The sequence below is a fragment of the Octodon degus genome, unplaced genomic scaffold (assembly GCF_000260255.1).
Source record: "Octodon degus isolate 3935 unplaced genomic scaffold, OctDeg1.0 scaffold00359, whole genome shotgun sequence".
In the NCBI taxonomy this organism is placed as follows: domain Eukaryota; kingdom Metazoa; phylum Chordata; class Mammalia; order Rodentia; family Octodontidae; genus Octodon; species Octodon degus.
Genome location: NW_004524935.1, coordinates 231,936 through 244,121, shown reverse-complemented (window position 1 = coordinate 244,121; position 12,186 = coordinate 231,936). Strand labels below are relative to the sequence as shown.

Sequence of the window (12,186 nt, the reverse complement as noted above, 5' to 3'; positions counted from 1 at the left end):
GGCCCACGCTGCGCCTGGGCTGGGACTGGTCCCACTGGCGCAGGGTAGCAGGAAGCTCTCCACACACTCACCGGACCTGGGCTAGGACTGGGTCTGGAGGTTCCCAGAAGTCGGCAGAAATTCCTACTCCCAGTTAGCTATAATTTTTTGCGAGCTTGTTGGTTTTCTTTTAACTCTATCGGAGACTTACTTTGAAGGGTAAACATTTTTCAAAATAGTGACACTCAGTTTTTGATTCTTTGAAATATTTCCTGTCAGTTTGGTTTTTGTTGATAGACCTTATGTAACCTTCTGTCTTTAAGATTTCTGCCTACATTTTCCTCCAGAAGATTTAGTGTTTCTGTTTTAACATCTAAATCTTCAATCCATTTTGACTCTAGTTTTGTGCATGGTGATAGGCATGGGTCTAGTTTTAGTCTTTGGCTTATGGAAAACCAGTTTTTCCAGAACCATTTATCGAGGAGCTATCTTTCTTCCAGTGAGCATGTTTGGCCCCTGTATCAATGATAAGGTTACTGAGTGTGTTTGCAGTTGTGTCTGCATCTTTTAACCTGTTCCACTGATCCTAAAGTCTGTCTATATGTGGGCAACATGATGATTTTATCACAGTAACTTTATAGTACAATTTTAGTCAGGGATTGTGATAGTTTCTGCCTTTCCTTTGTTTCCCAGGATTTTCTTTGATACTCTGGGTCTCAACTGCTTCCAAATGAACCTGAGGAAAGTTTTCTCTAGCTCTGAGAGGTATGCTAATGGTATTTTAATCAGGATTTCATAGAATCTATATAACAATATTGGGAATATGACCATTTTCAAAATGTTGGTTCTTCTGATCCAGGAGCATGGAATATTTTTCCGGTTTCTCAAATCCTGTTCAATCTCAATATGAGAGTACTGTAATTTTCACTGCATAAACCTTTTATGTCCTTTGTCAGATTGATTACAAATATTTTTACGCTATTATGAAAGGCATTGTTTCCCTAAATTCTCTCCTACTGTGTTTATTTTTGTGCACCAAAATGCTACTGAGGGGCGGGCAAAGTAGCTCAGTGGACTGAAGTGGCTGCTTAGGCAAGCTTAACAAAGTACAACATCACAGGTCAATACCTGGCACCTCACGTTGTGTCAGCCATGCCCCAAAGGTGGGCTAAACCAGCCAGAGTCTGGCTGTAGTGGCACACATGTATAATCCCAGCACTGTGGCTGCTTAAAGGAGGAGGACCACCATGAGTCCACGCTGCATAGTGAGGTCCTGTAACAACCGAATACATTAAATTAGAATAAAATAATGCTACTGATTTTTTAGTATCCTGGTACATTACCAAATTTGGTGATTAAATGTATAAGACTCTTGTTGGATCTTTTGGGGTTCTCTTTGTAGAGTATCATTTCTTTTGAAAATAATGATAACTTCTCTTCTTTTCCACTCCTTATTCACTTCATTTCTCTGGCAACTGAGTCTGGACGTAGTACGCACAACTGTAATCTCAGTACTGGGGAGGCTGAAAACAGGAGGATCAAGACAAGTCTGAGCTGCATAGTAAGATCCTGTTCCAGTCTATTTTAGCTTCTATTTATAAGAAGCTCTCTTTTGTTTAATTGCTCTGGCTAATGTTTCCAGAACTATATTAAATAAAATGTAAAAGCTTACTCAAGAAGAAATACAAACTCTGAAGACCTAATAACAACAAACAAAAGTAAAAATATATTGTAAAAACAATCAACAAAGAAAAGCTCAGGTGCCAAAGGGCTCACAGCAAAATTCTACGACACATTTAAAGAAAATTTAATATCAAATTTTGTCAAACACTTCAGTGAAATTGAAAGTGAAGCAATTATTCCAAAATCATTTCTGGAGGCAAGTATTACACTTATTTCAAAACAGAGATCCAACTAAAAATCGGAACTACAGGTTGACCTCTTTAATGAACATAGATCCAAAACTCCTCTATAATATGCTCACAAATAGAATGCGGAAAATCATCAAGAAGATTATATATCATGATCAAGTGTGATTCATTCCAGGAATGCAGGGATAGTTCAACATGTACAAATCCATAAATGTAATACACTACATCAAAAGAACTAAGAACAAAAACCATGAAACCATCTCAGAAGATATTAAAAAGGCTTTTGACACAGTCCAACTTTCATTCACTCATTCATATGTGTAGCGTGAAAAGGGATAATCGGATGCCAGGCAAGAAGACAATGAGGTCTAAATGAAAAAATAACAATAATAATAATAATTTCTCTTCATTGCTTAATATTTCCTGAGTTCAAAACTTATTTATCTTGGTAAATTATGCAGTTACTCCTTCGTATAATAGTATGTATACAGGTATTGCTATGTTTAGAACTTATAAAATTACCAAAATTTATAAGATTTTTGTAATTAAGTGTTAATAACTTTTCCACAAACTTGAAATAGTAAAAGAATATCATTTAAAAACCTTATAAGTCTGGCTGGCAAGATAAGTTAGTAGGCTAAGTACCATCTTAGAAAAGCACAGGGGCTGGGGTTCGAATCCTGGTACCCCTAAACACACTGGCCCCATCCCCAGGTGGGCTAAACTGGCAACTGAGGCTGGGGCGTGGTGGCGCACACCTGTAATGTCAGTGTTGGGAGGCTGAAAACAGGAGGATTACTAAAAGTCTGAGCTGCATAGTAAGACCCTGTACCAAATACATAAAAGACTTTATGCAGTGTGTTTTAATTTCTACTATACATATACATATGTATAATATTATGTTATATATATTTATAGTATACATATATGTATAATATATTACATGTATAAATTCATATATATATATATATACATATATAAATTAAATGTCCATATACTGCCTTATTTAAAAAAAATTAAGAACCTGGAATGAATTTAAAACTCAAATGAGGATGGTTTCTCTCTGAGACATCATATCTTCTAACTTGTTCTGTCTTTTTGCAATGGAGTTTCCACTGTGAAGTTCAGGCTAGCCTCAAACCCACTTTGTAATTCAGGGTGACATCAACTACGCAGAAATCCTTCAGTTTAAATTTCTTGGCCCATCACATATTTTTTATTTGATTTTATTTATTTTGTTTTATTTTATTTTTTGGCAGAACCGGGGATTGAACTCAGGCCCTTGCGCTTGGCAGGGAAGTGTTTATTCCACTGAGCCATCTCCCCAGCCCCCCTATCACATATTTTAGAGACTATCTAGGACAAAGTTTTTTAGTAAAAAGTAATGATTTAAGTAATTTTTTTCATATATTAACATAAATTCCATTTTTATACTTATTTATGGATGTACTTATTTACTTATTCATCTTTAGGACAGGATGTGCAGGTTATACAAGGTCTCACTGCCTAGATCAGACTCCTAGTGATCCTCCTGTTTAGAGCCTGCTGAGGACTGGGATTACAGATATGCACCACCAACCCAAGTCTCAATCATCTCAGCCTGTCCCAGGCGTGGGGCCAGAGTAGCAGGCTGGGGATCCAATTTCCAGCCTCTGAATCTGAATAATCAGGTGCTTTCATCTGCTGTGCTATTTGGCCAGCCCTAGTAATTTGACTTTGAACAAGACAGGACTGAAACAGACAGAAAATAATTTTTGTATTGGGCATCTTCAGCTTCTAAAATGTTACTTCATTTGCTTTTACATATTTCATTTACGAAGTAGAAAGCTGAATGCTCTAGCTGTAGGGAGCATGCATTTTTACTATGGTATAAGAGTATGATATTTTTGTTCAAATAATATAAGCATCTTCTGTTGAGTGTTATTTTCTTGTGGTAACTTACTTTCTCAAGTCATTGAGCACAGCTTCCTTTGTGATTTTAGCCCATGCATCAGGGATTTTACCTCTATTCTTAAATTTTTTCTGGTATTTTTCTTCTAATTTTGATTGGAAGTGAACAACAAACCATTTCCAATATAGTTGGGAGGATGAATCTGGGGTGATACTCCAAGAAGCATACTGTCCTCCTGCCTGCCGGTAGGTCTTGTACGGGATCCACTGGGTGTCATTCAGAAGAAATTTAACATCACTTGCCACTGTAGTAGAACAGCAGTCAATGGAGAACTCATCAGTTTTATGCCAACAGCACCCAGTGACAGCCTTAGGACGGTGAAAGGGAGCACTGTGGTCTCCATCATGTCCAGGAATGGTGTTGGTGCAAATTGCCTTACAGAAGGGACACTGTTTCCAGCAGCCACAGAAATGTTTAGAGAGGATTTTCTGAATTTCAGAAATATTTTCATCAGTAGGCATATTTGAACAATTTTGTTCAACTTTCTTTATTGCAGAATCTAAAGCTATACTCATGGCTTCTTTGAGAAACTCCATATCTTTTATCTCCTGGTGTTCAATGCTTTGGAGATCTGCTCGAGGAAAGATCAAGCTCTTCTCCAGGTGGCCACAGAACAAATCCAACCACTCTGATGCAGTGCTGCTTTTATCATTAGCCTGTGCTGTGGATTCCTGAATAGCACAGAGGATGGAATTCTTGATGATGTTTAAATTTATTTTTAAAAAAGTCTTTATTCTTTTTTCTTCTTCTGAACAGTGTCTTTTAACATAGTTTTCAATGTAAACTTTAAAAAAGGATCTTGGATCATGAATGTATTGCCAATAGTTATCAAAATTTTCTTTCTCAGCCAGATAAATGAGAATGTGTTTTTCCAGATTAGACCGGTTTCCATTGAAAGCATCACAGTTAGCTTGCATGTCCTCAGCAATTTTGGGGGCCATGTTTTGCTGCGTGGTTTTAGTTACAGCAGCAATGAGCTTGTTCCACAAAAAATCTACAAAAGATTTGATAGAGGTTGCTCCTTGGCTAGAGATCTTGAAACTTGTGAAGAAATCCTCTTTTTTTCTTTCCAGATAGTGTACAGGATTATTTTCTTTCTTGAATGCACTATGAATGTCCTCAAAACTTTTTGATGCTTTTCCAAATAAATGCAAAGCTAAGTCCAAATTATACTGGCTTGTAAATAAGAACCTTTGGTTTGTAGGGGCAGATGACACTTCCTCTTCTATTATTTTCAGAATTTCATAAAAATCATTTACATTGTAGTCACGATGTTGCTGCCAAATGTTACTAATAGCTTCATTAAATCTTGAGAAAATGTGCTTAGTAGTTCCATTAATTAACTCTTCATCACCTACTTGTAACCCATTTCTCCATTGGTACCACTTCTTGGATATTTGGATATGTATACCATAATTGATTCCAAATTCTTTTTGAGGAATTCCCTTCAATTTGTTCACCAGCTGTTTTTCCTTTTTAAAATGCTCCAAAAGGATGTTTTGAGAATCCACCTCAATGTTAGGTCCTATTGTTGGAGGAACATTTGAGGCCATATCACAGACCCATTTACTCCAAAGTTCATTGAATTTGTGCTGTAACTCCTCTTCACTCAATTCCTTACCTTTTACACTTAAAGCCAACTCTCTGCTCCTTTTCAGTATTTCCTTTTCATAAGTTGTCTTCTGCTCATCCAATTTCTGTTGGCTTTTCTTAAAATCAATTAATTTATTGGCTTCTTTTTTGGCATCTGAAACAAGTGTCTCCTTAAGGATTAATAACTTATTTTCAAAACTTCCTTTCCACTGAATCATTATTTCACTCTCTGGGCCTTCATTAAAATATTTCTCAACATCTTGCTTAATGATGTCATATGTTTGCGTAATGGGATCTTCAAGTGAGCTTCTTTGGAGGGTCTGGATTTTTCCATTTTGAATCTGATTATTCAGCTGATTCTGCAAGTGCAGCACAAAACTCCTCAGCTTCCAGGACCACTGGTTATACATGCATTCCAGTTTGCTCATGGCCATGACCTCTCGGGTATTTCTGAAACTAAAAATAAAGTTCTCACTCACCAGAGCTCTCCACAAATCTTCCACTCGGAATTTCACATCTGAAATCTTCATATTTCCCCTAGATTCCTCTTTAGCTATCAAAAGAATTGTACTTTTTAATTCTTGAACATTGTGACTATAGCGAGGATTAAGAGGAGCCATTGGGGGATTGCCATCCCACAGGTGAGCAAAGTAGTGCACGTGAGTGTTGATATCAAACTTAATGACATCGTTGAAACAGAATACATCTGTGCACTGTTCTTGCTCAGCAGCCATTGCTGCCATCTCATCCAGTTTCTGCTGTAGCTGCCTTCGTCCTTCCATGGTTTGCTCTTTAGCTGTAGCTTCCCCCACATTCTGATGGACAAAGAGACAACTTGGGGAGATTTTCACTTGTTTCATCCTCAAAAAGGCTTGAACAACTATTTGAAGAATATCCTGCATCTCTGATGGATTCTCTCCAAAAATATTGATCAGGGTCAAGTTTGCAAGTCCAATGACAAAGGTTGCCAGCTCATTATCCCTATTCTGTGATTTACTATTGAGTTCAGGGGCCCTAAGTCCTTCTGTGTCAACAACCAACAAAAAATCAAATCCAAGTTCCCCTGCAAAGGACTCATCCACCTTCAGGAGCTGCATGTAGGCACCTCTGGTACACCTGCCTGCACTGACACAGAACTGCAGCCCAAAAAGGGCATTCAGCAGGGTGGACTTCCCTGAACTCTGCACACCAAGGATAGAAAGAACAAACAGCCTTTTTCCTGGGAGCTTCTCAGACACCTTGTCAAACACTGCTGCTACCCATTTTAGTGGCACATAGGATGCATCACCATCCATCAGCTCAATGGGCATGCCAGACAGCATCAGGTCTGCAGCAATTTGGGGAAGGCACAGAAAAACAGTATCACTTTTGGAGGAAGTTTCTTCCAGAGCTTCATACATCTGCCCAATTTCTCTCATAAACTGCTCAATTCCCAAGGTACACTGACTAATCTTTGCTGAAATGGCTGTTATCTCATTTTTGAGGAGGTCCAGGGAGTTGCTATTCTGTGCCTTTTGCTTTTCTGCTTGTACCCTTGACCACAAAGATCTTTGTTTCTCTTGCAGTTTTTCCAAGTGTCCTCTTGTGAGGTTGTCCAAAAAGATATTCAGCCAGTGCAAAAAGTAGAGTTTGGTGTCAATTTCAGAATTTTGTTTCAAAATTTCTAGAAAATATATCATTGTGTCATTGGGTTGCAATGCCTTTTGCGACTGTTGATGCCTTATTCCTTCCTTTTCCTCCTCAATTTCACACTTGTGTTGCTCAATACTCCTGTTCCCCTTCTCTCTTAGATCATAAAGTTCTTTATCTTTTTTACACCAAAGATGCCAAAGTTCCCCCTGCAGGGGTAGTACAACTTCCTTAATGTGAGATATATTCATTTCTCTCAGGAGGGTCATTATAATCTCTGCCTTATCTTTGGCTTCCTTGCACTCTCTGTGGTCTTCATCAATAAGGAATCCTTGCTTGCGCGCAATGTGAGAACAGTCTTCCATGCTGCGAGAAGCCACAGTGAGTCCTAGCAGACGTCTGACTGCAATAGTGATCTCCTCTGTTAAGTCCGCCTCATTTCTATTCCTGATGCCAATTTTAATTTTTCTTCCAGATGGATTGACGTTCTTTTTTTCCTTGTCATCAAGTAAACAGATCACAGGTAATTTTGAAGATTGCCATAGGTCATGGACAATTTCTTTGTTCTCTTCATTGTCATCAGAGGCTGACATGAGGATCACAATGAGAGAAGAGACCTCCTTCAGGAAAGCAAACTGCTGCTTGTGTTCCTTTGCATCTCCATGAAGATTGGCAAAGGTCACACAGTTCTCAAATCTGTCCTCATCTTCTGCCCCAGGACAGAACCAGCAGATTTCCACCACACCCTCCATCAAGAGACAGTCTTTGCTGCTTCCCTTGCAATGACGGTGAAAAAACACATCATGTTTGCGTTTATTGAGAAGATAGTTCATGATTTGAGATTTTGAAGCAGAGAGGCCATTTCCAACTCTAATGAAGGACACAATGGAGGTAGGCACACAACACATCTGTTGGTTATGAAAACTGTACCTTCCTTCAGGAGATTTACTTGAATGCTGCCAACTCCTCCTAATTTGTCTGAGACACCAGAGTGAGAATTCAATTTGTGAAGTACAGGGGTTAGGCACCAAAAGGGGGAGGGCAAATTGACACATAGAAAGCTTTCCCAAAATATACTGTCTGGCAAAGTCATCTGCACAGTGAAAAATTGCCATCTGGATATCCATCGGGTGAATATGAGGCTTCAGTTTAGTGGAAATAGGAATATTACTGTCACCAATAGAGTCTTCATATGGATCAGAATCTTCATTTTCTTCATCAGAGGCACTTGAATAAACCTGATGTTCCATATTTTCTTCTTCTCTGTAGACCAGATATCTGAACCCATAGTCAAGCATCAGCAGCTTCTGTAGGAAATAGAATGGAAGCTCCCGTTCAGTGGTGGGCTGGGTTCTATAAACAGGAGTCTTGTAGAGAAGATGAAAATCAGCTCTGCTCATTCTTTTTGAGAAATGATGTTCAAGGCCTAGACGCTTGAGTAAATCTTGGAAGGCTCCATTTTCTATCACCTGCTGCTTACTGTTGTCTTTATCATGTGATTTATATATCTGTCTGTTTTCATCATAGAGAATTTGAAACTGTTCTTTGATCTTGTCCACTTGCAAATATGATCTGGAGCCTTCATATTCCCCATCAATGATCAATCTCAAGTCTTTTTCTAGGTTTTCCCAATTGTGACTTCTTGCTTCTGGTTTGTTGAGCACACATGCAACTTTTTGGGACAAAGATTGGCCCATGTATTCTCTGACCAATGCCATGCGTTGTGTTTTTTCTTCTGTGCAAACAGCTGTTACTCCAGCTGAGACTGTCAGACATATAAGAACCAGGAATGAATGAGCCCTGTGGATGGAAATATTTTTCAGCTCTTGGTATTTGTTTTGGGAATTTTGTATTTCATTTAGTAGAAATTTTAATTCCTCAGAACCCAGAACATGTTGGAAAGTATTATGAACCAAGTGATACCCTGCACCAACAGCAATACAAAGCAACAAGAGCTCTGTGTCTTTCTCCTGTACTTCTCTGAGGTACTTCAGAAAGGAAGTAAGAGCCAAGCTGACTTTATGAGTGACAGTTCTTTGAACCTCTTCCATTGTTTCTTGGGACTCAGATTTCATCTTTACTCCCAAGATATCAGTGAGTGCTTCTTTTAAGATTTTAATTAGTTCTGAAAATTGGGAGATATTGACTTCCTCTTGCTTTGACTCTGACTTATAGATCCACTGCATGATGGAGTGAGTTTGAGGGAAGTTTTCCACTTTGTACGCATGAGGATCCAGAAGTGTGCACAGCTGAGATTTAATAAATTTAGTTTCAGAAATGGAAGATGTTTTGCAAAAGTTGACAACATTCAATAAGAAATTCTGCAGATCAAAGTTTGTGAGGCACATATTAATCCAAATGTCATAATCTGTTCTTTTCTTACACAAACTTTGCATGAAATTCATTAGCTTTTTAAGCTGTTCTTTAGGATCAGACACTTCCCAGGATTTTACATCTTCTAGAAACACTCTGGCTTCCTCTTCAGCACTCAGTATTTCCCCTCCATATTGGATCTGGGCACTGAGGCCAGTCAGAGCAATATAGTTGTCATTCATGTATTTGGCCAGCTTTGGAGCATCTTTAAAATCACTTCTGTGGCTGGCAAGGATGATGTCCCAAACTGGGACCAGCTGAAGGCCCCTGTCAATGACACACCAGGTTTGATTGTTGACCTCAAGACCAGCTTTCCACTGAAAAAGGCCTTCTGACTCTGGTGGGCCACCAGTCTGGCACACAGATAATTTGATATTAGTCTGATGGTTTTGAGGCATTTTGTTTTCAGTGGCTTTTTGTGAATGTAATTCTGACAGAGTCAGACTCGCAGCAAATTTCACTCCAAAGCCACTATAGCTGCCCCTTATGTAAGTGTTTAGGGCCTCTGCTGCCTGCTGCTTTACATCCTCTAGCTGCTGTCTTTGGAAACCCTCTGAAATTGCCTTCCACCAGTAGATTCCTCCCAGGTGCAGAGGGCCTTGGTTAGCATGAGAACCAAACCTATGGAAGAAGTTTTCTATTCTTTGCTTCAGCAAGGGGGATGTAGCATGATCCAGGACATCTTCGATGTGCTTTAGTTCCTGGAGTGCAGCCTTGGAGAACTGGAGTTGATCAATGGGAAAGTGGCAGGAGGCCAGGGGGATGTAGCTGAACTTGGTTGAGCAAAAATAAGAATGTTCAGAATGGGATATGTGGGATTCTTTGGATTCTGAATCTTTGCTTGTATCTGTGCCACCTTCTAAACTAAATCCCCATCCCCCACCACTAGCTGAAGCTGTTAGACTGAAGCCCAGCTTCTCCATGCTCTCAGTGAACATGGCTTCTGCTTGAGAAGATGTAAATTCTCTTGTTTCCATCCGTGTGTCCTGCTCAGGGCCAGAGAATGTGAACTCCTTGGGGACACTGAGTAGCTTTTCTTTTCTCTTTACCAGGTCCCTTTGTTGGCCAGTTTGGTAAATTCCCTGTAGAGAAAGGCCTCCAGATGCCCATTTTACTAGATCTTTATCTGAAAGATTTTGCCTGTGTAAAAATGTCTGTTGCATAAGACTGAGATGTCTCTGCACATTTTCCATTAAGTGCCACAGGGGCTCTTTATGCAATGGCCAGAACTCCTCAGGGATTTCTATTGTTTGCCTCAGCTCTGCTTCTTTTCTTCTCACTGCCTCATCCTCCCTTTGCCTTCCTTCCAAGAACAGGTCGTTTAGCCCTTGAAGTGCTTGTTCTGTTCGCCTCTGCCTTTTGTTTTTCATTTCCACTGATGAGTCCTGTAACTGTCGGTGAGTATTGGAGTGTGACAGATCAAATACCTTCTTCAGGGCTTTTTTTTCCCATGGATGCTGCACCTGGGATTTGAGGACCTGGAGATCTTTCTTTTCTAAGTATTGCAAGGCCTGTGCACTGGTCACACCTAGGTGCTTCTGCAATTTAGGCAACCAGAATTCAGTGTCCAGTCCCACAGTTTTCAGAATCTCTTGGAGATCTGTATTCCCTTTCTGTCGAAGAAGCTGTGTATCAGTTTTGTCGTCAGCAGTGGCCATGTCTACAGGAAAAAGCAAAAATCGAGTTAAATTCAGGGATTTCTGAGCATAGAGATGCTCAGCCAGAACTTCTTATCTCATCACTTAGATTTTCCAATATTCCTCCCATTTTGGATAGCTATAACAGGATATGCATTCTATCTCACTTTCTCCTAAACCCTTAATGTATTAGATAATTAACCCAAAAGTTCACATTCCAGACTAGTCCATATGAGAAACAAGAAATATCAGGTAAAATTTGCCTTGTGTTTAAGTCTTCATCTGTGAATTGGTGAAATAAAATGTGTTTACTGATTTTGAAAATGCTATAGTGGGAAGGGTGAACGTTTCCCTTGTGAAAGAGTGCAAAGTGAGACTTCTGCTTCTAGAGGTTAGAGATCCAATAATAACTTCTAAAAGAGTTCTGTTTTTGTTTGTTTGTTTTGTTTTGTTTTGAATACCATAATGGGTCTCTGCCTGACATATTCTTAAATGGTAGAAGGCACAAGCCTTTCACTCCCTCAAAGTTTCTAATCTGTTCCATGTCAGATTTTTGTAAAGAACTGGTGCAGGGGGCCTGCCCATTAGCTCAGGTGTTTAAGTGCCTGCTGGAACAAAGCAGTCAGGCTCAGGATGCTGTAGTTAGACCCCTCACCCTCAAGCCAAATCTCTCCTGCCCTGAAGACAATCTGAGTGGGAAAAAAAAAAGCACTGGTGCATTTCATCAAAGAGTCACCTACATTACTAAATTATTTTCCAACAGGTTCTACATATTCAGATCACAAGAAATAAATGTTGAGAGATATTGGCATCACAGCAGAAATGTAGCAACATTTGTAAGCTACAGCCAAGTTGTGATCAGTATTCAAATTATACCATTAAGCACTTGGCTTAGAAAAGAAAAATCATCAGAAAACACTTTCCTAAGATACCACCTAAGAAATTAAAGAGTAACAAATCCAAAGAAGTAACAGGAAAGAAAAATAAAAATTAAATGAGACTATAATATTCAAATAACGGAACTTAGAGAAAAAGGGGTATACAGATGAATGTTCATTTTGTATCTGTGTATTCAAAGTGGATGGAATAGATATATAGTTACATTCTCTTAATGAATAGAATGATTTGTTCTAATGGTGTTTGTAAATAGGAT

General features: G+C 39.1%; 1 protein-coding gene across 2 annotated transcripts in view; it reads right to left on the bottom strand.

Moving 5' to 3' along the window:
* Window positions 1-3,533: 3,533 nt before the first annotated feature.
* The window catches only part of LOC101567883 (interferon-induced very large GTPase 1-like), a 164,285-nt gene continuing 155,632 nt past the window's right edge, over window positions 3,534-12,186 (bottom strand). For both annotated transcript variants that reach the window (XM_004648195.2, XM_023708410.1), the window contains exon 2: window positions 3,534-11,056. In XM_004648195.2, coding sequence (XP_004648252.1) covers window positions 3,789-11,054 — 7,266 coding nt within the window. In that variant the 5' untranslated portion in view covers window positions 11,055-11,056 and the 3' untranslated portion in view covers window positions 3,534-3,788. The remainder of the gene's footprint in view (window positions 11,057-12,186) is intronic.